Source organism: Pongo abelii, chromosome 21 (genome assembly GCF_028885655.2).
Source record: "Pongo abelii isolate AG06213 chromosome 21, NHGRI_mPonAbe1-v2.0_pri, whole genome shotgun sequence".
NCBI lineage: Eukaryota > Metazoa > Chordata > Mammalia > Primates > Hominidae > Pongo > Pongo abelii.
This window is the reverse complement of record NC_072006.2, coordinates 21,103,730-21,129,406: the sequence shown is the minus strand read 5'-3', so window position 1 is coordinate 21,129,406 and position 25,677 is coordinate 21,103,730. Positions and strand designations below refer to the sequence as shown.

Sequence of the window (25,677 nt, the reverse complement as noted above, 5' to 3'; positions counted from 1 at the left end):
TGAAAATGGAGGACATTATGTTAAGTGAAATGAGGCACAGCATGACAAATATCACATGTGCTCACTCATTTGTGGGGCTAAAAACGTGAACTCATGGAGATGGAGAGTAGAAGGAGATGGTTAACAGAGGCTGGGAAGGATGGTGGGTAGAGGGGATAAAGAGGGACTTGTTAATGGGTACAAAAATACAGTTAGATAGAATGAATAAGATCTAGTAGTTGGTAGCACTATACAGTGACTATAGTTAAGAACAATTTTACTATATATTTAAAAATAAAAGAGAGAACTGGCAAGCTCCTATAACAAACAAATGCTAAATGCTTGAGGGGATAGATACCCCAATCACCCTCATTTGACCATTAAACACTGTATGGCTGTATCAAAACATAACATGTACCCTACAGATATGTACAACTAATATTTATCCAGAATAATTAAAAATTTAAAAACCAAAAGAGAAAAAGCAAACAGCAAGTATACCTAGTAAAGCCCTGAAATATAAAGTCTATGTGGTTTGGCAAGCCACAAAAGATATCAGCATATTATACACCCTACATAATGAAAGAATTCTGGTATTGATGCAAATTAGATAAATGGGGGAACAATTAGAAATTGACTGAAATGCAAATGTAAATTGAGTATACTGAATTATGTAGCTGAAATCTTAAATTATTTGGTAAAAGACTATATTTTTAATAAATTTAATGGGAAATTAATAAAATATTGGAAAATTTTAAAAATAAGTGTATATTCACAGTGTGTACCTGGAGAAAAATTAAACCATTGAGAGATCTAAATGCGAAAGATAAAACCACAAAATCCGTAGGAAAATCAGAGATCAAAAGTACTACATAGCAAAAAAAAGAAAAAAAAGAAATAACCATAATCAAAAGACAGTGGGAAAATTATTTACCTATATCATAGAAATGGAAAAATATTCTTAATGTATGTATAGGGCTACATAAATAAAAGAAATCGCCGGATCTGAAAGGATCCCTCCGCGGCCAAAAGACCATAGGCTCGCCCCACCTGTCAGAGAGGAGTCCTTCCGAGGAGTCCTTCCGAGGAGTCCGGGTCGCGCAGTCCCGGGTGGACGGCTATGCCCAATATTCTGGGGCGTGTACCTGGACGACTCCCGAGGACTCTGGGGAGTGTAGTCCACCGAGGGGATGCGACGCGGGGGGTCGCATAGCCCCGGGCCGCGCCGAGGATGCTGGGTAGTGTAGTCCCGGCCGCGCTGAGGATTCTGGGTAGTGTAGTCCCGGGTGGCGCCGAGCATTCCAGATCCTTGGGCGTCAGCGAGCCGTGAGGTGCGTGGTCCACCGTCGGTGACCTCACCGCCTCGGTTCGCCCTCAGCCGCCCTGGTGAGCCGCGCTCCTGCGGGTCCCTCGCTGCAGCGCGCCCTTCCCGCGGAGGAAGAAGGGCCGGGAAGGCCTGGGACGCGAGGGCGCTGCTGGGGCCGTAGCGCGCCCTCCCTCAGGCCCGGCGTCTCCGCGTTCTGGAGAGGGGCGGAGACCCAGGCCGCGCCTTGGAGTGGGCGGTGGGGCTGCGGCTTGCCGAGCGCCCGGAGTCTGGGCCGCCACTGAGTCTCCGTCCCCGGTTACATGTAGTGGCGGCTCGGGCGGTGAACAGCCCGGATTTCATAGGGGCGCCGAGCAACCCAGGTCCTAGTGTGCCAGGGTCGCCGCTCCTCGGGTGGGGACGGGCCAGCGGCCTAGCGAGCTGCCACGGGGGTCTTTTGGCCGGAGGTGGAGGGGGATTCGGCCACAGCCAGGGTCCACTGGTGGGGTGGGGGTTACAGCCCTGAGACTGATGGGCTAGGTCCGAGTCGGGTTCCCTCCGACTTGATACTCCAGACTTTGTTGTGGGAGGCGGGACAGGGGAGGACTTTGCCCGCGTGTTTTGGGGAAGGGCCTCTGCTTTGGGTTGGGGACACCCCGCCTTGGGACGATCTTCCGCGGATAGGAGTGTAGGCCGGGACCAAATGTCCTCGCACGGGCACGTCTAGACGTGTGGGGAAGGGGGGGGCTCTGCGTGGGGCAGCGTCCGCGGGAGGTGAGGTGGCTGTGGGGACTCAGTTGGCCTCTTCCCTGAGGCCTTGCTAATGACGGCAAAATCCGAGTTCTGCCGAAATATATTTAAAAAGGTTTATTCGTAGTCAGTGTGGGTGACTGTGGCCCAGGTTATTCAGTCTCAAGAGGTCCTGAGAAAGTGCCCGAGGCGGTCGGGCTTGCAGGTTAATTTTATACAATTCAGGGAGACAGGAATTTCAGGTAAAATCATAAATCAGGCTGAGCACTGTGGCTCATGCCTGTAATCCCAGCACTTTGGGAGGCCAGGAGTTCCAGAGCAGCCTGGGCAGCACAGCAAGATCCTGTCTCTACATGAAATTAGAAAAATAAAAAATTAGCAGGGCGTGGTGTCCCGTGCCTGTAGTCTCAGTTACTTGGGAGGCCCAGTCAGTTGAGTCCGGGAGGTGGAGGCTGTAATGAGCTATGTTGGCTGCACTGCACGCTAGCCTGGGCAACACAGTGAGATCCTGCCTGCAAAAAGAAAATCAAAAAACAACAAGAGAAAGATATACATGGGTTCCTCCCAAAAAGCCGGTATATCTCCAAACAGGTTTACACCTCATGGGGGCACTTAGGGATTCTTTAATGGACAGTTGGTTGAGAGACTTAAGCTATTGCCTAAAGACTGGAATCAGAAGCATGCCAGAGTTAAGGGGATTGCGTAGATCAAAGTTCTTATTATGTAGATGAAGGCTCTTAGTTGGCAGCTCTCAGAATAGATGGTAAATGTCTATTTTCAGTTTTTTGGGTTTTTGTTTGTTTTTAGAGAGAGTCTTGCTCTGTCCCCAGGCTGGAGTGCAGTGGCGTGATCTCAGCTCACTGCAACCTCCACCTCCCAGGTTTGAGCAATTCTCCTGCCTCAGCCTCCTGAGTAGCTGGGACTACAGGCGCCCGCCACAACGCCTGGCTAATTTTTGTATTTTTAGTAGAGATGGGGTTTCACCATGTTGCTCAGGCTGGTCTTGACCTCCTGACCTCAGGTGATCCACCTTGTCTTGGCCTCCCAAAGTGCTGAGATTACAGGCTTGAGCCACCATGCGTCAGGCTGGCTGTCTCTTCCAGACCTAGGAAAGGCTTAGAACGAAGGAGGTCTGGCTACATTGATAGAGATTCGCTGCAGATGCAAATTTTCCCACTAAAGACAGCTTTGCGGGGCTATCCATTTCAATCTGTTGCCCCTGTGGCAGCCACTTCAAAACATGTCAAAGAAGTATATTTTGGGGTAAAATAATTTCCTTCAGCATCTGCTGTCATGTGATGCTGTACCAGAGTCAGGTTGGAAAGTGAGCCTCATTATATGAGTAATAAAACTCATCTGATGAGATTTTATGGTTTCTCGGGCAGGATTCCCCAAGCTTCATAGATAGGCATTTGGGCAAGGGAAAAAAGGTGAATTTAGTCCTCACCAGGTTGGTAGGGCTTGCTCGGTTATTGGAGTGGGAGTAACAGCAACCACTGGGCCCAATGCCTCTGGGGCTGTGGACTGACCATCCAAATAACTGATTTTAATCATTTCATTATGGAAAAATTGTCAGCAGAACCCCAAAGTAGAGAGACCCATCAGTCAAGATATACCTCATGACCTTGCAAGCTAATCTAGCTTGACCCAGATCCCCTCCTAACCTGTGCAGATTCATTGAGAAATGTCATAGCCATGCCTACTGGTTAAGACATAGCCCTTTATAGTGAGAGTTGAAACCCAAGCTCTATCACTTTCTTGGCTGTGTTGCTTTGAGAAAGGTATTTAAATGTTTTGTGCCTGTTTCCTCATCTGAAATTGGTGGGTAATAGTCACTTCATAGGACAGTTGTAAGATTGAATGCAGAAAAATTTGTGCCATGCCTGGAACCGTCCCTGGCATATATTAAATTCTCAGTAAGTGTTAAATATTATAATGAATATCAACACTTCCTTATTCTGGAAGCACCGACAGGATAAGCTGTGTTTAGTGTTAGCATCATGTCAGGACAGGCTCTGTTGCGATGCCCACACTCAGGATCTGCTCCCAGGAACCTGCGTACAGTTGTTTTCTTCTCTGGAAGACTTTGGGTCCTTTTTTTAACAAGAAGAGCCTCTACCCTGGGACTGGGAATTTCCAAGGCCACCTTTGAGGATCACAGAGCTAATTTTAGAGCTATTTTAGTCCCCAGCTCCTCTTCCTCCACTCCCACGTTACCCATGAGAGGACTGTCTGCAGGGTAAGGGAGGACAGCCCAACCCCAGGTGGGGACTTCTTATGTATTGCCTTCCTGCAGTGCCTTCTCTGCCCTAAACCATGGTGGGTTTCCTTTGCTAATGTCTGACATCTTGTGCCCTATACTGTCCCATCTGAGGCTCAGAACCTCTCAGCTGGTTCTCCGCAAGGGGAGCGTTCCCCAGATCTGATGACCTTATTCAGGACACTTCCATCATTGTCCCTACATTTCTTCTCTCAGTGCTTTATTCAGGCTGCTGCATTCGTGGTGCAGACCAGGTCTTGTAAAAAATTATTCAGTCAGCATGTGCTGAGCCATTGTCCTGTCCCAGGGACAGGGCTTTATAGTCATTGCCATATTCATCTCTTCAACCAATGTGGAAGTTAGGAATTGGAACCCCCATTTCACAGACTAAGAAGTGGTGTGTTAATCAGTTGAAATAATTTTTACGGCTGGGCGTGGTGACTCACACCTGTAATCCTAGCACTTTGGGAGGCCAAGGTGGGCAGATTACCTGAGGTCAGGAGTTCGAGACCAGCCTGGCCAACATGGTGAAACCTCATCTCTACTAAAAATACAGAAATTAGCCAGGCATGGTGGCTCATGCCTGTAATCCCAGCTACTCTGGAGCCTGAAGCAAGAGAATCTCTTGAATCCAGGAGATGGAGGTTGCAGTGAGCGCAGAACATGCCACTGCACTACAGCCTGGGGGACAGTGAGACTCTGTCTCAAAAAATAATAATTTTTACTTTATGTAACATATCTGGGATCAAGTGGACTGAGTTGGGAGCAAGCTGGGATTTTAGGAGTTTCTGTTAGGAATTAGCTTCATTGAGGTATAATTGAGACAATAAAATTCTCTCCCATTTTAAGTTCTAGTTGATGAGTTTTGAGAAATGTATATAGTGAAGTCTTGATCATCAAATCAACATATGAACATTTTTCATCTCCCAAAAATGTAGGAGCTGTTTTTTTATCTTAGGAGAATTTTAATGAAATGTACGTGGAGGAGCTAAATGTTTCAAGTTTGCCTCATATTCATATCTAATTTATTGGTAACTAATTTAAACCACTTTCTTATGGCTCTCAGTTTCTGTTCCTACAGGATATTAACTCCCACAGATGTCAATAGATGGCAGGAGTGAGACCAAACAGTTTGCAGTGTTCTCCACTCACACCCTGGAAATGAAAGTTTTCTCTATTTTTCCTCTCCAAATTATCTTGGAAGGGATATTCAATTTTTTTCAAATTTACAATGAAAAATATTGAAGTAGGAACTAAACTAGAGAGAATATATAACAGATCTCTCTGTTCCCTTCTTGCACCTTAACACTTTGCTCTTCTTATTTCATCCAACCCCCTCCCCATCCCATGCTTTCTGTTTTCAGGCTAGAGCATCTTGAAGCCAATCCAAGACACCATTTTATCTGTAAATTTACTGCAGCTACTTCTCTGAGGACTATTTTTGTTGTTATTGTCTTGCCTTTTAACATAACTAGAGTACCAGAATCATACTCAACAAAATTAGCAGTGTATTAATTTCACCCATTACCCAGTTTATGCAGAAATTTTCCAGGTCTCAAAAATTTCTCCTTACAATTCAGATTTCACACTCAGGTTCATTAAGATGGGAAGCATGAGAGAAGAAATATCTAGAAACCGTCTCAGTAGTGCCCCTTGTCTGTTTTACTTCTCTCTTTGTGATCTAGGTAAAGGAAGTTTCCCTACCTTGGCAAAGTTCCCATCTGCTTGCTTAGGTGCTGAGGCTTGTTCATTCTTTCCTTGACATAACTTTTTCCTCCCCTTCCTCCTTCTGCCTGCCAGGCTCATCTCCTAATTCTACTTCTGCCCATGAGGACAAATAATGATCACACCACTTACCTAATCGCCTGGCCCTAGTTCTGGTCCCAACTCTAATCAGAAATGTGGATTCTGGAATGGCAGTGAGGAGCGATGTGGACTGTATCTCCAGCAAAACACCATAACTGGTAATTTAGAAAACCAAAAACAACCATTTAAACTACACAGAATTTGTCTTAAGACCACTCAGGAATTTAGAGAAACATTTATTCAGAAAAATCAACTGAGCCTTTCTGAGAACAGTGAGAGTCTGTAACATTTGACACACAAACTGCTACCCTCCCCACCCCCATTTTGGTCCACTCTGAGAGAAACTCCACTGTGGGCTGTGAAAATGACAAGATGGAACCCTGTCCCTCTCCAGTTCTCAGTTTATGGTGACAGCTTTTCCCTGAGAGAGGCACAATGCCACTATTCTTAACTTCTCTCCCCCTGCCAGTCCTGTGTTCCTGAAGCTGATTTCATGTAAGTGTAGTTGAGAAGTGTGTTTGGGTGTGGACCTCCTTGAATTTATTCCTGGAGTTTGTTGAGTGTGCTGGCCTTGTAGATTCATGTCTGTCTTCAAATTTTGAAGTTTTGGCCATTATTTCTTCAGTAATCTATCAGCAGCTTCTAGACACCCATATATATCCAGTTAATGGCGCCTTATAACTCTTTTGGGGTTGTTTACTTTATGTCATTCTTTTCTCTTCCTGCTTCTCTGTCTCTGAAATTTCAAATTCTTCTCTATGTTTACTGATTATTTCTTCTGCCTGCTCATCTGCTGTTAAACCCCTCTACTGAATTTTTCAATTACTGTGCTTTCAGGTCCAGAATTTTTTTTGCTTCCTTTTTGTAATCTCTGTTGATATTTTGTTCATATATATTTTCCTGATTTCCTTTTCTCTACCCATGTTTACATGAGTTTTTGAGAATATTTTAGACAGTCTAAAATCTGTCTAGTTTGCCTGAAGCTTGTTTCTCCAGGGAAGGTTTCCGTCACTTTATTTTCTTCCACTTATTGGGCCATGTTTTCTGAGTTTTTGTTGTTGTTAGAAATTAGGCATTGTGGAAAAAACAACCTCCTTTTCCAGTTTTTGCAGACTGACTCCCAGGGAGGATTTTTGCTATTATCTTGGCATTCGTTCTAAGCTTTGGGATCAATCTGAGGAGAAGGTTTAAGATTTTCTCAGGCCTTTTTGGAGCATGGATCTTACCTTTGCTTGTGGCTTTTTCCATTTTCTCATAGGCAACTGCTTTTAAATATTTATTTGTCCCAAGAGTCTCTCCTCTGGGCCTTTGATGGTCTGTTGTATGTCTTCACCCATAATATCTTGCCCCAGGCATCTGCTCTTCAGTCTGTCTGCATCTTTGCCAAGCATGATCCAGTGCTTTTCCTCCCTAAGGTGTGAGATCCTCAAAACAGAGAGAGCAGTCCCTCAGGCAGCCTCCAACAGCTTAGAACCTTGTAAGAAAGGTCTACTGTGCTTTCTCAGGTTTGAGGGAATGAAGTGGAAACTGGGATGCTGCTTTAGAAGCTCTGTTGTATTCTGCACCTGTAATTTTTTGCCCCAGGGATCTATAGGCAAGTTCACCATGAGATTTTTCCATTAGGCAACACTTGGACAGGATAAACATTGGGAATAAGGTGTATTGGGCTGCAAATATGACTGTCTCCTGTTTTGTTTTTGTTGTTGTTGTTTTGTTTTCTTGAGACTGTGTCTTGCTCTGTTGTCCAGGCTAGAGTGGAGTGGCATGATCAAGGCTCATTGCAGCCTCAGCCTCTTGGGCTCAAGCCAGGAGTAGCTAGGACTACAGGCACGTGCCACCACATCCAGCTAATATTTATATTTTTTGTAGAGATGAGCCTTTGCCATGTTGCCCAAGCTGGTCCTGAACTCCTGGGATCAAGGGATCCACATGCATCAGCCTCCCAAAGTGCTGGGATTACAGGAATAAGCCACTGTGCCCAGCCAACTGCCTTCTGTTTTTAATGTGTCTTTTTCTTGATTGGGCAGTTTCCTGAATGCTGGGGACTTTTGAGTATTTTCAAATGAAGTTAGCTCCTATAAGATTATTTTAGCCAATTTTTTGGTAAGCATAGAATTAGCAATATGATTAATGCTTTTTCTGTAAACTAGTGTTATGAAAAATCTCAAACGGGTAGCAAAATTGGGAGATGGTAATATGAATCCCCATGTTGCCTTCATCCAGATTTGATCATTTTAAAACCATGGGTAGTTTTGTTAGATTTATCCCTTCCCCCTGTTTATGTGCCAAAGTATTTTAAACAAATCCAGATGTCTTGTTGTTTTACCCATATATACTTGATCTCTGAGAGGATTTTTAATCAATGTTGAGGTGTAACTTGCATACCGTAAGAAGCACTGCTTCTAACAGTATAATGAGCTTTGACTCTTTAAAGTATACACAGGTCACTTATCACCTCAGTCAAGATACAGAACATTTCAACAGAGTTCTCATGTGCCCTTACATGTAATCATTCCAGAGGAAAATAGTCAGGAATTCTCACCAAAATATGGACAAGTAGTGTTCAGCAATACATGAAAAGGATAATATATTCTAGCCAAAAAGAGTTTGTTCCCAAAAAACCGAGGATAGGGTGAACATAGAGTAAGCTACCTGTGGAGATATTTAACTTTTTTTTTTTTGATGCGGGATCTCGCTCTGTCGCCCAGGCTGGAGTGCAGTGGCACGATCTCCACTCACTGCAAGCTCCGCCTCCCTCGTTCACACCATTCTCCTGCCTCAGACTCCTGAGTAGCTGGGACTACAGGCGCCCGCCACCTCGCCCGACTAATTTTTTTTTTTTTTTTTTTGAGACGGAATCTCGCTCTTGCTCAGGCTGGAGTGCAGTGGCACGATCTCGGCTCACTGCAAGCTCTGCCTCCCGGGTTCACGCCATTCTCCTGCCTCAGCCTCCCGAGTAGCTGGGATTACAGGCGCCGCCACCACTCCCGGCTATTTTTTGTATTTTTTTGTATTTTCAGTAGAGACGGGGTTTCAAGGTGTTGGCCAGGATGGCTCAATCTCCTGACCACGAGGAGGAGGCCCGCCTCGCCCTCCCAAAGTGAGCCACCGCTCCCGGGGGAGATACTTAACCTTACTTAACCTTCTATCTGTAGTTCTCCGCTTAGGAACAAAAGGAAAGGCAGCTTCTTGGATGAATCAGCTTTCAGCTTAATATTTTTCTTTTGGCAGAGTGGTTTGGGTTTTGACGTTTTTATTTTCCCTTCACTGCTTTCAGGGAGCAAAAGAGAAAAACCTACATGACTATCTTAATGCAGAAAAATACTTGATAACATTTCACACCTATTCAGGGTAAAAATTCTCAGCAAATGAGGAATAGAAAGAATTTCCCTTAATGAAACAAAAGTTATGTGTGACAGCCTGGCTGCAATCATCATATTTAATGGTGAAGTGTGTTCACACTAAGATCAGGAACAAGTATTAATGTTGATTCTTATCATTCTTATTTAGCATTATCCTAGAATATCTAGCTAACCTGTTATTAAAAAGGAATAAAAGGCATAAACGTTGAAACTGAAAAAGAAAAATTTTTTATTCACAGAAGATGTGAGTATGTACATGGAAGAATCTGTAGTTAAACAACTAGATACTAGTAACACACAGTTTAGGAACTTCAGAAAATAAGGTCAGTATTTTTAAAAAGCACTTGTATTTCTGTAACCTAGCAGCAAACAGTTAAAAAATGAAATACGTATTTATACTACCATCAAAAACAAAATATCTAAACTTCTAAGAGTAAATGTAGGGGAGTATCTTTGTGACTTTGGAATAGGTAAAGATAGCACAGATGGGACATGAAAGGTGTAAACTATGTAAGTATATAGAAAGAAATAACAAAAATGTTTTAAATCACCTTTCAACTGCCGTCAGAAGAAGAAATTTCACTGTTTTTCTTCTCCAACTACATGTAAACCAAAAAGTATCAGAGTCAAGTACCAATTTAGATGTTTATTTTGCCACAGTTGAGGACATGCCACAGAGAGAGGTCAGTGGCTTTCCCCAAAGATGAGTTTGAGAGCTTCATTGTTTAAAAAGGGAAAGTAGGCTGGAGGGGAAAGAGGAAAGGTGTGGTAATCCACCTGTGACAAGAGAAAAGGAGCAGGTAGGAGAATAGTTATGCATCCATCTCACACTCAGTAAATCAGCACTTTACATAAGATAAGGTGTGCATAGAGTAGCTACTATGGAGATATTTAACGTTTTATCTGTAGCTATCTCTTTAGCAACAAAAGGAAAGGCAGCTTCTTGCATGACTCAGCTTTCAGCTTAATGTTTTCCTTTTGGCAGAGTGGACTGGGGTCCCTAGTTTTATTTTCCTTTCATAACACCATACTATTTGTTCACTTCTTCTGTCTCAAAGTTACTGGCTAGTGGATGTATGCTGTGTTCATCATAATCACCACATGATAGCATCTTTGTTCCTTCACATTTCCTTCTTTTCACCCCATATGTCTGTGTTTTTACTTTTACTTTTTTTAATCAAAACATTCACTTAAAAGTATAGTGAATACTCTAATGAAATCATTACACCCACCACTTTAATTTACAGTTCTTTTCCTGTATTTCTACTGGAATTTTTTTCAAAAAATTCAGAGAAAATAATATAATGAACCCAGTACATATTATTCAGTTCTAAAAATTATGAAGTGTGGCCAGTAATGCTCAATTGACTTTTGAGGGTGAGAAGGGGTGTTTAAGCACATCCAGACATCATTTTCACTCATGAATGTTCCAAAAGTTTGTATACAAGGAAGGGCTCATGTTTTTAAAACCCAAAATATTTTTATAACAACAAAACTAATGTTTGATGATCTAATATCCAATTAGTGTTCAGATTTCACTGGCTGTTAAAACTCCTCACATATTCTTTGTTGCAATCAGGATCCAAATTGCATTGGATCACTCATTGCCTTAGATTGACCATGTGTCTGAGGACTTTTATTCCTGACAGCTCACACTCCCCATGCTATTAATTTGTTAAAGGCTTTGGTGTTGTACAGTACTGAATAACTGCCAATGCCATCTGCTTGTGGCCTTTTCAAGTTTGTCTGCCCCTGTGGTTATCCTGACTTCAAATCCGGGGAGACAGAGGCTAGAAAAGGCAGACAGCTTTTGTGTGTTCTGTCCAGTGCAAAGAACACCTGGAACTCTGAGCCCTAACCTTAAACGCAAGGCCTCATCTGCAGGTGTTCCTCATCCTTTTAGCCCCTCAGTGATGTAAGCAACAAACCTCACCCAGCTCCTGGGGCACAGGGTCTTCACTCCCAGATGAGCTTGTCCTGGATTTGCAGGGAGCCTGGCTCCCTAGACCTTTTGGCTAGACCCCCACAGGGGAATTGTGCAGGTGTGCCCTCCCCAGATCCCCAGTTGGTATTGGAATCAGGCCTGTGTCACACATGGGGAGGGCAGCTGCACCCAGCCACCCTCTGACCTCTCTCCTCCCACAGATCGGCCATCTGCAAGCTTCCCTTCTCCGTGGAGAGCAGGAAGATGGTCATGGGACCCCAGGGAGCCAGGAGACAGGTGAGACTTCCCAGAACTGTCCTTCTTGCTGTCACAGGATGGGCCCATTTCCTTCACTGGCCCTAGCAGTCACATTGTTAGCACAGGACCAAGGCCAGCACCACTCCTGGGGAGTGATCTGTCTTTCCTGGCGTCCTCCAGCAGGTGACTGGCCTGTGGGTGTCATTCATCAAGTAGTGATCTGTGTACAGGTGGCAGAACCTGGAATCCTCCAACTGCCTGAGTGCAACACTGTCCCTAGTGAGCATGCCTGGGTTTTGTGTTACAGGCTTTCTTGGCATTTGGGGATGTCACTGTGGATTTCACCCAGAAGGAATGGAGGCTGCTGAGCCCTACTCAGAGGGCCCTGTACAGGGAGGTGACACTGGAGAACTACAGCCACCTGGTCTCACTAGGTAAGCGTGGCTTCCCTCAAGCCTAACATTTGGCCTGCAGTGCCTCTGATGTTGCCATAGGGTTAGGTTCAGAGACAAGAATGTTGTTTTCTCTATTCCCCTGAGGAAGGTCTGGCTTTGGTAAAGTTTCATACTGACTGCCACTGGGCACCTGCAGGCCTCTTTCCCTACACTGGGGCTCCCCCTGGGGTACTCTGAGCATGGTAGACAGGGTCCTCCTGAGCCTTCCCCCTCTGATTCTCCCTCCCTTCCTGCCCTGGGTGGCTCCAGCAAATGGCCCGTGGAGCCTACAACCAGGCGTCACCTCATGGTTTTTTTCCCTGTGAGCAGGAATTCTCCATTCTAAACCAGAACTCATCAGGCGGCTAGAGCAAGGGGAAGCGCCCTGGGGAGAAGAGAGAAGACGCCGGCCGGGCCCCTGTACAGGTGAGGGGATAGACAGGGCAGACAGAGCACAAGGCACTCAGCCTTTCAGAAGGGAGGAGGCTTCTCTGAGGCCAGAGGACCTGGAAGCTGTTCTGGCCTCCTTGGCTGCTCTTCAGACCACCTGGCCCTGCCTTCCTTCCAGTCCTTGCTGAGTGAGAGGTTCTCCTGAGGTCCCTGGACTCCTCCCAGGAAGCCTCCTTTCCCCCTACTTGCTAGGCTTCTTTCTCCCACTCAGTCTCCTCATTTGTGACCTTCCTCGTGACTGCCCGACTGCAAGCCTAAGTCTATTGCCCCTTCCTGATACTGTCCAGGTATTCATATTTTAGCTTCTTTTTGTTTTGTTTTGTTTTGTTTTATTTTGTTTTTTAATTATTTATTTTTCTATGTAAGTAAATATAAATTTTTTGACACAATTTGGATCTCATTCTTCTATATACTGATTTTCTTTCTTTTTTTTAATTTAAGTTCTGGGGTACATGTGCACAACGTGCAGGTTTGTTACATAGGTATACGTGTGCCATGTTGGTTTGCTACACCCATCAACTCGTCATTTACATTAGGTATTTCTCCTAGTGCTATCCCCTCCCCTGCCCCCTACCACACAACATGCCCCAGTGTGTGATGTTCTCCTCCCTGTGTCCATGTGTTCTCATGGTTCAGCTCCCACTTACGAGTGAGAACATATAGGGTTTGATTTTTCTCTTCTTGTGTTACTCTGCTGAGAATGATGGTTTCCAGTTTCATCCATGTTCCTGCAAAGGACATGAACTCATCTTTTTTTATGGCCACATAGTATTCCATGGTATATATGTGCCACATTTTCTTTATCCAGTCTATCATTGATGGGCATTTGGGTTGGTTCCAAGACTTTGCTATTGTGAAAAGTGCTGCAATAAACATACATGTGCATGTGTCTTTATAGTAGAATGATTTATAATCATTCCTATTTCTCCACATCCTCTCCAGCATCTGTTGTTTCCTGACTTTTTAATGATCGCCATTCTAACTGGCGTGAGATGGTATCTCATTGTGGTTTTGATTTGCATTTCTCTAATGACCAGTGATGATAAGCATTTTTTTCTAAGTTTGTTGGCTGCATAAATGTCTTCTTTTGAGAAGTGTCTGTTCATATCCTTCACCCACTTTTTGATGGGGTTTGTTTTTTTCTTGTAAATTTGCTTAAGTTCTATTTTAGCTTCTTAAAACCTCTGTCCGTTATTCTCCTTCTTCAGTTCCCATAGCTTTTTTTCCTTGTCGTTTAATGTTTTAAGCAGTACTACTGTTGCCAGAGGTCACTTCACCTTCCTCCTTCCCCCCATTTACCCCAGATGTACTGCCTGAGTGGGGCTGCGGTCTAGAATTGTGCAACCTCTTAAGTCCCTGTAGTCACTGCAGTGGTTCATCAGGACTCATGATGATGATGATGATGATGATGATGATGATGATGATGATGATGATTCTTACCTCTAGGGTGGACTTGTTCTTTCTTGGAGCAGTTTTTGTTCACAGTTAGGCCCTGTGTTCCTCTCTTCTCTTTTCATGCTGTTTTACTGGCTTCCCTCACTCCTCACAGTGGGACCACAGGAGACTGCTGAAAAGTGGTGTTAAGTTTTCTCCTTATAACAATGATAAATTTAGTTTTCTCTATCTTGTTACGTGTCAGTTTCAGGGGTCATCTGTTTCTATTGACCTTTATATCCTATTTGGAGAATGTGTGGACAGATTTAGCCTTACACAGCTGCAGTTCTCCTCAAGTACTTGGAAGTCTCTTTTATGTCTCGTTTAAGAAACCCTTCCTAGATCAAGTTTATAAAGACACAAAGATTTAAGGATATAAAGATTTTTTTTTTTTTTTGAGACGGAGTTTCACTCTTGTAGCCCAGGCTGGAGTGCAATGGCGCGATCTTGGCTCCTTGGAACCTCCGCCTCCCAGGTTCAAGCAATTCTCCTGTCTTAGCCTCTTGAGTAGCTGGGACTACATGTCCTCACCACCACGCCTGGCTAATTTTTTTGTATTTTTAGTAGAGACAGGTTTCACCATGTTGGCCAGGCTGGTTTTGAACTCCTGACCTCAGGTGATCCTCCCGCCTCAGCCTCCCAAAGTGCTGGGATTACAGACGTAAGCTACCATGCTTGGCCAATATATAAAGATTTTTGTTGTTGTTATGTAACTCTTCTGCGGCTTTATAGTTTTTTTTGGGAGGGCAATTTGAAATATCCAATACTTGAAAAGATGATTTTTACATCTTCTATATTCATAGTGGATTGTTCCATATCTACTAAGTTTTGTAGGACTTACTTTATATATTTTAGCCTACTATTAAATACATTCAGGGTTAGAATTATTATAATTTTATTGGCTCATAGGGAATCTTGTGTCCTCTGTACTTTCACCCTCATCTCCCATTCCTGGATTATTTTGAAGCAAATCCTGGTCATCATATTTCATCTGTAAAACCTAATAATAGTTACTGTATTATAATCTATTTCATTTAATATTAATATTAGTTCCTTAGATTTTTTTTTGGTGACTGTAACCCTCATTTAACTTTCCTTATTTCATGGCATATATATTTTGAGTTTACATCCTATAATACTTCCTTTTCTCCAGCATTTTTTTGTGAAGCAAATGTTGAACAATTATATTTTGGTGGATACTAAAAAGTTGAAAGGCTTATAGAATGAACACCTGTCGATCTGCCACGTACAGTCAGCATTTAGCTTTGTGCTCAATATTCTTTATCGCTTACTTACCCAGCTGTGCATTGCTCTCTCCATCCATAAGTCCATCTTCCTTTTGATGCTCTTTAATATTGTGGACATCATTATCCTTTACGCATAAACACTTCAGCATGCATATCAATAAGTAGTATTATAATGTTTCTTTGTGGTTCTTTTTAGGATTTATATAAGATGCATAAATCTTAAGTGTAACATTCAGTGAGCTTTGACATACACATAACTTTGTGTAATCTGGACCCCTATGACAACACAAAAGAATTACTCTCACCCCAGAAGTGCTTTTGTGCCTTTTTCCAGTCATTTCCTGCCCCCACGTCCACCAGAGAAAATCACTATTCGGATTTTGTTCAATATGCCTTAATTTTACCTATCTTAGAACTTCATGTAAGTGGAATTACACAGGTATATACTCTCTGTCAGAAAATTAGCAGGTTGATTTTTTTTTATGGTTATTGTTGTTGACTTTGTCCTATTGTCTGCAAAAAAAGCAGGTTCATACAGACTGTGGAGTTCTTTCCCATTCCTTGCTTCCCACCACCCCATAAAAAATGTGGGGGCATCCACTGAGAAATTTGGAGCTGGCCTGAGTTTTCACGTGCATAAGGTCTCTGCTTTTGGATCGGTGCCACTCCCTCAGTTTACATAGGTGGGAAGAGACTCTTAGTCATCTTGAGTATCGTAGAAATGATGAAATATCATAGACTGGGAGGCTTAAACAACAGACATTTATTTCGTACAGTTCTAGAATCTGGGAATTCCAAGATGAAGGTGCTGGCACCTTTGCTTCATTGTGAGGGTTCCCATCCTGGCTCGCAGGCTGCCACCTTCTTGCTGTGTCCTCCCATGGGCTCACCCCATGAACTCAACTAAACCTGTTTATCTCCCAACAACTCCACCTCCAAATACCATCACATTGGGGGTTAAGGCATCAACATATTAATTTGGGGGGGGATGCTAATGTTCAGTCCATTATCAACTCCCTTCTCTCGTCCCCACATCAATTGCTTGCTGATTTGTCTGTCAGTGAATTAAAATAAAAGGCTTCTTGTCTACCACTGACTTCTGAAAGTGTGAATGTTTAATGTAATGGGAGTATATGTTAGGATTTTATTTAACTCATAAGTGAGGTTACTGGCAGAATGACAAAGCTGGTTCAGTGCAGGTATGAGAAGGTGGGATGTATGTGGGTAGTGCCAAAATAACACCATTGTAAGTTACCCTGTAACTTTACAGAATCAGCACACTTAACTGTCATTATCTGAGTGATCAGAAAAATTAGAAATCATACAGATGATGTAGGAAAGCTCATATAATCATATATCTGACAAGTTTTGGAGTATTTTTCCTGAATAATAAGCACATTGACTGTCATAGTACCAGCAGTATTTTCTATCAGTTTGCTATTTCTCTTTTCACTTTAGTTTTTCCTTTCTTAATATGAATATTCATTTTAATGTATTAAAAAAGATAATTCTTTATTATTCTCCATTTATATATAAATATCTCCCCTTTGTAGATGCCTACTATTCTGTATTAGTTTTGGGGGGATTATTTTCTTATTTGTTGATACATAATAATTGTACATTATTTATGGAGTAGATGTGGAATTTTGATATATGCATACCATATGTAATGATCAAATCAGGATCCATAACCTCAAATATTTATCATTTCTCTGTATACTCAATTTTTTTCTATTTTGAAATATAAATTACAGTTAACTGTAGTCACCTTACTGTGCTATCAAACACTTATTTCTTCTATCTAACTATATTTTTGTACCCATAATCAACTGCTCTTTGTTCTCCCTTCCCTCTCCCTTTCCTAGCCTCTGCTCCCACATATGAGTGACAATATGCAATATTTGGCTTTCTGTGCCTGGCTTATTTCACCTAACATAATGAACTAATGATACTGATTATATCATTAGTTAATGATTCTAATGATACTGCTGTAAATGACAGCAGTATTCTTATTCTTCTTTATGGTTGACTAATATTCCATTATATATACGTACTACATTTTCTTTATCCATTCAACCACTGATGGACATTTAGGTTAATTCCATATCTAGACTATTGTGAATAATGTTAACATGGGGGTACAGGTATCCTTTTGCCATACTGATTTCCTTTTCTTTAGATAAATATGAAGTAGTGGGATTGCTGGATTGTATCGTAGTTCTATTTGTAGTTTTTTAAGGAACCTCCATACCATTTTCCATAATGGCTGTACTAATTATACACCAAGAGTGTATAATTATTGCCTTTTTTCTGCATCTTTGCCATTATTTGTTATTTTTTGTCTTTTTGATAATAGCCATCCTAATTGGGGTAAGAGGATCTCTCAGTGTGATTTGCATTTCCCTGATGATTGGTGATGATGAGCATTTTTTTATATACCTGTTGCCCATTTGTATGTCTTATTTTGAGAAATGTCTATTCAGATCCTTTTCCCACTTTTTAGTTGGAGTTTTTGTTGTTGTTGTTTGACTTCTTGTATATTCCATATATTAGTCCCTTGTAAGATGAATACTTTGCAGATATTTCCTCCCATTCTACATTTTGTATATTCACTATTGATACTTTCCTTTGCTGTACAGAAGCTTTTTAGTTTTTAGTTTAATGTAGTCGCATGTGTGTATTTTTGCTTTTGTTGCTTATGATTTTGAAGTCTTAGCCATAAAATATGGCTAGTTTAGGCCAGTGTCCTGAAGCATTTCTCCTGTGTTTCTTCAAGTTGTTTTATAATTGTGGAACTCATGTTGTCTTTAATCTATTTTGAGTTTATTTTTGTATAGTATGAGAAACAAGCATCTCATTTCATTCTTACACATTTTGGAATTCACTTTTTCTAATACCATGTATTAAAGATTCTGTCCTTACCCTAAGGTATGTTTTTAGTGCCTTTGTCAAACATCAGTTGGCTGTAAATATATGGATTTATTTGTAGATTATCTATTCTCTTCTATTGGTCTATGTGTATTTCATTTTTGTTTTTGTTTTTATGGACAGGGTCCTGCTCTGTCCACCCAGGCAGGAGTGCAGTGGTGCCATCATAGCTCACTGCAGCCTCTAACTCCTGGGCTTAAGTGATCCTCCTGTCTCAAGTAGCTAGGACTACAGGCATGTGCCACCATGCCCAGCTAATTTTTTTAAATCTTTTGTAATGATGGGGTCTCATCGTGTTGCCCAGGCTGGACTCGAACTCCTAGCCTCAAGCAATCCGCCTGCCACAGTCTCTCAGAGCACTGGAATTACAGGTGTGAGCCACTGTGTCTGGCCAGTGTCTATTTTTAGACCAATACCATGCTGTTTTGGTGACACTAGCTTTGTATTATATTTTGAAGTGAGGTAGTATGATGCCTCCCACTTTGTTCTTTATGCTCACTATTGCCTATTGGAGGTCTTTTTGGTTCCTTATGAATTCTAGGAGTATTTTGTCTATTTTTATAAAGAATGTCACTGGTATTTTAATAGGTATTGCAGTGAATCTGTAGATTGCTTTGGGCAGTATGGTCATCTCAACAGTATTATTTTGCTCCACGAACATAAGATGTCTTTTCATTTGTGTCCTCGTCCATTTATTTCATTGTTTTTAACATAGAGAACATTTAATTTGGGGTTAAGTTTATTCATATACTTTTTTGTACCAATTATAAACGGGATTGCTTTCCTGATTTCTTTTTCAGCTAGTTATTATTGGCATATAGAAACACTACTGATTTTTTTTTCTGATTTCGTATTGTGCAAATTTATTGACATCATTCATCAGTTCGAAGAGTGTTTAAGTTTTCTATAGGTATGATCATGTCATCTGCAAAAAGAGACAATTTGACTTCAGTTTTCCAGCTTGGATGCCTTTTATTTCCTTTTCTTGCCTTATTTTTTTCTCTTACCATAGTTCTGACTAGGACTCCCAGAACTATGGTAATAAGAGTGGTGAAAGTAGACATTCGAATCTTTTTCCAGTTCTTAGAGGAAAGACTTTTACCTTTTCCCCATTCACTAAGATGTTTGCTGTGGGTTTGGAACATATTGTCTATATTATGTTGTGATATGTTTCCTGTACACCTGATTTAAGTTTTTATCATAGGCCGGGTGTGGTGGCTTATGTCTTTAATCTCATCACTTTGGGAGGGCAAGATGGGCAGATTGCTTGAGCTCAAGAATTTGAGACCAGCCTGGACAACATGGCGAAATCCCATCTCTACAAAAAATACAAAAATTATCCAGGCAATGGCACCTGTGGCTTGACTACAGGCAGGCACCTGTAGTCCAGCTATTTGGAAAGTTGAGGTGGGAGGATCGTCTAAGCCTGGGAGGTCGAGGCTGCAGTGAGCCATGATCATGCCACTGCACTCCAGCCTGGGTGACACAGTGAGACCCTGTCTCAAAAAAATAAAAGTTTTTATCATAATGGGATTTTGAATCATATCAAATCTTTTTCTATATCTGTTGAGATGATCATATGTCTTTTGGTCTTTCACTCTGTTGATGTGATGTGTCACAAGTATTGATTTGTGTATGTTGAATCATGATTGCATACCTAACATAAATCTCATTTGATCATGGTATATTATCTTTTCTGTGTTGTTGCATTGGGTTTGCTAGTATTTTGTTGAGGATTTTTCCATTTAGCATCATCAGGGATATTGGCCTGTAGTTCTCTGTTTTTGCTGTGTCCTTGTCTGGTTTTGGTATCAGGATAATGCTGGCCTTGTAGAATGAGTTAGGAAGAATTCCTCCCTGCCCTGCTTCAATTTTTTGGAATAGTTTGAAAAGAACTGGTGTTTGTTGTTCTTTATGAGTTTACTAGAATTAAGCAGTAAAGCAATCTGGTCCTGGGTTTTTCTTTGATAGAAGACTTTTCATTACTGATTCAGTCTCATTGTTGGTCTATTCTCCAGGAATATATGCAGAACATGTCCTGCGGCCCAAGAATCTTGGACTTGCACATCAGAGGCAACAGCAACTACAATTTTCTGATCAAAGCTTCCAGAGTGACACAGCTGAAGGTCAAGAGAAAGAAAAAAGCACTAAGCCCATGGCATTTTCCAGCCCACCCCTAAGACATGCAGTAAGCTCAAGGAGGAGGAACAGTGTAGTGGAAATAGAGTCTAGTCGAGGCCAGAGGGAGAATCCTACAGAAATAGACAAAGTATTGAAAGAAATAGAAAATTCAAGATGGGGAGCATTCAAGTGTGCAGAGCGTGGGCAAGACTTCAGCCGGAAGACAATAGTAATCATACACAAAAAAGCACATTCCAGGCAGAAACTTTTTACATGCAGGGAGTGTCACCAGGGCTTTAGAGATGAGTCAGCATTGCTCTTGCACCAGAACACACACACAGCAGAGAAGTCCTATGTGTGCAGTGAGTGTGGGCGAGGCTTCAGCCTCAAGGCAAATCTCCTCAGACACCAGAGGACACACTCAGGAGAGAAGCCTTTTCTGTGCAAGGTGTGTGGACGAGGCTATACCAGTAAGTCATACCTCACTGTGCATGAGAGAACACACACAGGAGAGAAGCCTTATGAATGCCAGGAGTGTGGGCGAAGGTTTAACGATAAGTCCTCATACAACAAGCACTTGAAGGCGCATTCAGGGGAGAAGCCTTTTGTGTGCAAGGAGTGTGGGCGAGGCTATACTAATAAGTCATACTTCGTTGTGCACAAGAGAATACACTCAGGAGAGAAGCCTTACAGATGCCAGGAGTGTGGCCGAGGCTTTAGCAATAAGTCACACCTTATCACACACCAGAGGACACACTCAGGGGAGAAGCCCTTCGCGTGCAGGCAGTGTGAGCAAAGTTTTAGCGTGAAAGGAAGTCTCCTCAGACACCAGAGAACACACTCAGGGGAGAAGCCTTTTGTGTGCAAGGATTGTGAGCGAAGCTTTAGCCAAAAGTCAACTCTTGTCTACCACCAGAGAACACACTCAGGGGAGAAACCTTTTGTTTGTAGTGAATGTGGGCAAGGATTTATTCAGAAGTCAACCCTTGTGAAGCATCAGATCACACACTCAGAGGAGAAGCCTTTTGTGTGCAAGGACTGTGGACGAGGCTTTATCCAAAAGTCAACCTTCACTTTACACCAGAGGACACACTCAGAGGAGAAGCCTTATGGATGTCGGGAGTGTGGGCGAAGGTTTCGGGATAAGTCCTCCTATAACAAGCACCTGAGGGCACACTTGGGTGAGAAACGTTTTTTCTGCAGGGATTGTGGGCGAGGCTTTACCTTGAAGCCAAATCTCACCATACATCAGAGGACACACTCAGGAGAGAAGCCCTTCATGTGCAAGCAGTGTGAGAAAAGTTTTAGTTTGAAGGCAAATCTTCTTAGACATCAGTGGACACACTCAGGGGAAAGGCCATTTAATTGCAAGGATTGCGGGCGAGGCTTCATCCTAAAGTCAACTCTCCTCTTCCACCAGAAGACACACTCAGGGGAGAAGCCTTTCATTTGTAGTGAATGTGGGCAAGGATTTATCTGGAAGTCAAACCTTGTGAAACACCAGCTTGCACATTCTGGCAAGCAGCCTTTTGTATGCAAGGAGTGTGGGCGAGGCTTCAACTGGAAGGGAAATCTCACACACCAGAGGACACACTCAGGGGAGAAGCCCTTCGTGTGTAATGTGTGTGGGCAAGGCTTCAGCTGGAAGAGAAGTCTCACCAGACACCACTGGCGGATACACTCAAAGGAGAAGCCTTTTGTGTGCCAGGAGTGTAAGCGAGGATATACCAGTAAGTCAGACCTCACTGTGCATGAAAGAATACACACAGGAGAGAGGCCTTATGAATGCCAAGAGTGTGGACGAAAATTTAGCAATAAGTCATACTACAGTAAGCACTTAAAGAGACACTTACGTGAGAAGCGTTTTTGTACAGGGAGTGTGGGTGAGGCTTCGTCTTGAAGTCATATCTCACCAGCCATCAGAGGACACACTCAGGAGAGTAACTTTTGCTTTGTTACAAGCTTTAGTTGAGGCTGCATAACTTGTTCATGAAGATATAACAAAGGCAGACAGAATCCAGAGGGGTACAGAGAACCTGAATTCAACCCATGTGTCCCCAAGAGATTCAGAGAAAAGAGGTCAACGTTTAGGGAACAGAGATGCCAGTTGAGGGGAGGGCATTACCTGGGCTATTGGGGAAATGTGGTCTCTTTCTTACTGAGCACATATTCTTGTTGTATTTGTGCCAGGCTGTGCTTTCTAAGGACTGCTCTTAGCCAGTGACTGCAGAGCAGGGATACCAAGGCAGGCCTGTTACTGACACTCTCCCCAACCTCCCTGGACTGCAAACAGTCTAGAACACCTCCACCAAACCTCCTCTTGCACTTTCCTTCCCTCTGGCTGCCCTCCCAGCCTTCCTTGGTTTGGATGTTTTGTCCCCTCCTTAATTTATGTTGAAACTCTACATAAACTGTTTATTGTTGAAACAGTGTAACAGTATTAGGAGGTGGGACCGTTGGAAGTGATTAAGTCAAGTCACGAAGATAGACAGAGCTTTGCGAATGGGATCAGGTGCCCTTATGAAAAGGCTTGATAGAGGGAGTTTGTCCTGTGGCCCTTCTATTTTCTGCTCTGTGAGGACACAATGCTCCTCTCTTCCAAAAGACGCAGCATGAAGGCATCATCTTGGAAACAGACATGAGCCCTCAACAGACAACTGAACCTACTGATGTTTTGATGTTGAACTTCCCAGCCTCCAGAACTCTGGGAAAATAAAGTCCTCTTTATACATTTCCTAGTCAGTGGTATTTTGTTATAACAGCTCAAATAGACTAAGTAAGTGCTCCCCTCATCATTCTCTCACAATCATATCTTGAAATAAAATCTCTGTATATGCAGTCCCATATTGGTCTTTGCAGAGAACTCCCTCCAACACAGGTGATACCAAGAACAGTCTGATAAAACAGGTGGTAAAATAGGGATCTGGGGACCACTCACCTGCCTGGCAGGAGTAAAGCAGGTTGGCTGGCGGGGCACAGGTAGGTGGTTAGCTGCAAAATATTTCACAGGTGATTTCCTGAGAAAATGCCTCAATGATAGAGAAAGCTGCGGCAGGTGTGATGATGCAGGCCTTTGAAAATGTAGGGAAAATGCCTACAAAGAGCAGAGTAGACTGATTATCGCCGATCTGCATTACCACCTGCAGAAGGACCTTGAGAAATTGAAGACTTCATTCAGCCATTAGCAAACAGTTAATGGTTAAGTAAACCAGGACTCCTTGGTGAGTGCTTACAAGGCCTTTATCTTCTTGGATAGAAGGCAGAATTATTGCCCAAATATGTGAGCTGAAGGCCTTGTAGTTAGAGTGGCAGAGCTCTACCGATGTTGGGATGCTCAGCCAATGCATGTCTATTTTGTAGAGGTCAGACCCTTGTTGAGGAAAACCTGGGATCCTAAAAAATGACACAGGAACATCTCCATGGATGCCCAAGATTGCCTGGGCCATGCTCCCAGCCACAGACCATCTGGGTGTGTACAGATGGCCCATCCTTCCTTATGAATAGCATTTCCACCATTCATTACCACGGAACCTTCACAATTAAGGCCAGCTTAATGAGCATGTGCCCTACATAGCTGCACACAACCCTTGTCCAGCACAGGGAAGATACATGCAATATGCCTATCCTTTTGTAAATGGTATTTGTGATGCTTGCCCTTCAACTTCCATAACTTTCCTCATACTCATTTTGAGTTTCACTGCACATTGTGGGTTCACCAGAATTCTGTGCTCCTCTTCCATATTAAACACATTTATATCTGAGTAATCTGGGACACTGACAGCCCCAAGAGACATCACTGTCCATTTGGACCCAGAATTTGATTTGAACTCAGAAGATAATGTCTTAGCATAAACAGCCAAGGAACCCGGTCAACGCATTTCCTGCTCAAGTTCCTCTTATTAGCCAACCACTTGTGTTGAAAATGATCACACAGAAGGGACTGGAAACATAAGGCAACTCATAGCTACTTTTTGTCTGTTTCTTACTCAACTTGAAGTTAGAGTGCACCGGTAGAATGCGCATATGGAGAAGTGAAGTAAAACAGTTGAATTAGACTAGACACAGTGGTTCATGTCTGTAATCCCAACACTTTCTGATGCCAAGTTGGGTGGATTGCTTGAGCGTAGGAATTCAAGACCAGCCTGGCCAAAGTGACAAAATCCCATCTCTACAAAAAACTAGCCAGGTGTGGTGGCACATGCCTGTAGTCCAAGCTACTTGAGAGGCTGAGGTGGGAGGATCACCTGAGCCTGGGAAGTTGAGGCTGCAGTGAGCTGTGATTGCGCCACTGCACTCAAGCCTGGGCAATAAAGCGAGACCTTGTCTAAAAAAAACAAAAACAAAAACAAAGGTTGAATTAGTTTCTGCAACATTTCTAACGTTCTAAAAAAAAACATCCTAATAGGAGCAACAAAGTAGAAATTGTGTCATTTCACTGATTGTGCTGATTTAAATGGACAACGCACAATATAATGATGAACAGGAAAGGTCAACAAATATATACACACCCACACATATACATATATATACATAATTTTATTTATATGTGTATATATATATATATATACTTTTTTTTTTTTGAGATGGAGTCACGCTCTGTTGCCCAGGCTGGAGTGCAGTGGCATGATCTCAGGTCACTGCAACCTCTGCCTCCTGGATTCAAGCAATTCTCCTGCCTCAGCCTCCCAAGTAGCTGGGATGACAGGCGTGCACCACCATGCCTGGCTAATTTTTGTATTTTTAGTAGAGACGGGGTTTCACCATGTTGGCCGGACTGATCTCAAACTCCTGACCTCATGATCCACCCACCTCAGCCTCCCAAAGTGCTGGGATTACAGGCCTGAGCCACCGTGTGCGGCCTTATATATATTATTTAAAACACTTAAGCAAGAGAAAAGGACCACAGAAAAAAAGAAACTTTGTTTTTATGGCATGTTTTCCTCTACCTTTTGAACAAAGGTCCCCATATTTTCATTTTGTACTGTACCTGCAAATTATGTTCACAAGGGAATAGGTACTGCTCTCCCAGGAGCTGGTCCAACCTCCTCTCCCAGCCACCAGGCCAGTAATTATGATTATGTCTAAGGATAACCCAGTGCGCAAGTGTTGGTCTTGATAAAGGAAGAAAATGGTACATAGATACCTAAAGAATTGCCAAGAACTACCCAGCATGTATCAGCAGAAAGTTGAGTCCCTAATGTGACACTATTTCTCAAGAAAATAAACTACTTACTTGGGGACAAACTGACTACATCAGCCACCTGCCAGCCTCTAAAATACAGTGGTTCAACCTCACAGGGATAAATACCTGGATTTATTCCAAACATGGATTTGCCTTTCTAGTCCTGTAAGGCTCAGCCAGCACTATTATTCACGCTGATCCAAAGACATGAAATACCAAGTAATATAACATCCAACCCA

At 42.6% G+C, this 25,677-nt stretch overlaps 2 protein-coding genes and 1 long non-coding RNA gene across 12 annotated transcripts in view; 1 reads left to right on the top strand and 2 right to left on the bottom strand.

The window, feature by feature from the left end:
- The window catches only part of LOC112130364 (uncharacterized), a 152,751-nt gene extending 151,266 nt beyond the window's left edge, over positions 1-1,485 (bottom strand). For 3 of the 4 annotated variants that reach the window (XM_063720701.1, XM_063720702.1, XM_063720704.1), the window contains exon 1: positions 1,030-1,392. The gene's annotated coding sequence lies outside the window, so the exon portion shown is untranslated. Of the gene's footprint in view, positions 1-1,029 lie in introns of all 4 variants that reach the window. The other variant, XM_054541675.2, reaches the window with a different exon arrangement.
- On the top strand, positions 1,240-22,987 carry ZNF337 (zinc finger protein 337). 4 transcript variants are annotated; one of them, XM_054541669.2, is made up of 6 exons: positions 1,258-1,365; positions 6,093-6,256; positions 11,606-11,681; positions 11,950-12,076; positions 12,407-12,502; positions 20,154-22,987. In XM_054541669.2, the coding sequence occupies exons 3-6, from the start codon at positions 11,649-11,651 to the stop codon at positions 22,154-22,156; spliced, it is 2,259 nt and encodes a 752-aa protein (XP_054397644.1). In that variant the 5' UTR covers positions 1,258-1,365; positions 6,093-6,256; positions 11,606-11,648; the 3' UTR covers positions 22,157-22,987. The 4 variants fall into 4 exon arrangements, with proteins under 4 accessions (XP_054397645.1, XP_054397643.1, XP_054397644.1 ...); XM_009233388.4 differs by lacking the exon at positions 1,258-1,365 and adding an exon at positions 1,368-1,665; XM_054541670.2 differs by lacking the exon at positions 6,093-6,256 and having other exon boundaries at positions 1,240-1,310.
- Positions 12,940-25,677, bottom strand: part of LOC129052094 (uncharacterized) — a 57,440-nt gene continuing 44,702 nt past the window's right edge. For all 4 annotated transcript variants that reach the window (XR_008516857.1, XR_010138781.1, XR_010138782.1 and 1 more), the window contains 2 exons: positions 23,195-23,350; positions 12,940-20,255 (listed from right to left, as the gene is read on the bottom strand). This is a non-coding gene — a long non-coding RNA (uncharacterized LOC129052094). The remainder of the gene's footprint in view (positions 20,256-23,194; positions 23,351-25,677) is intronic.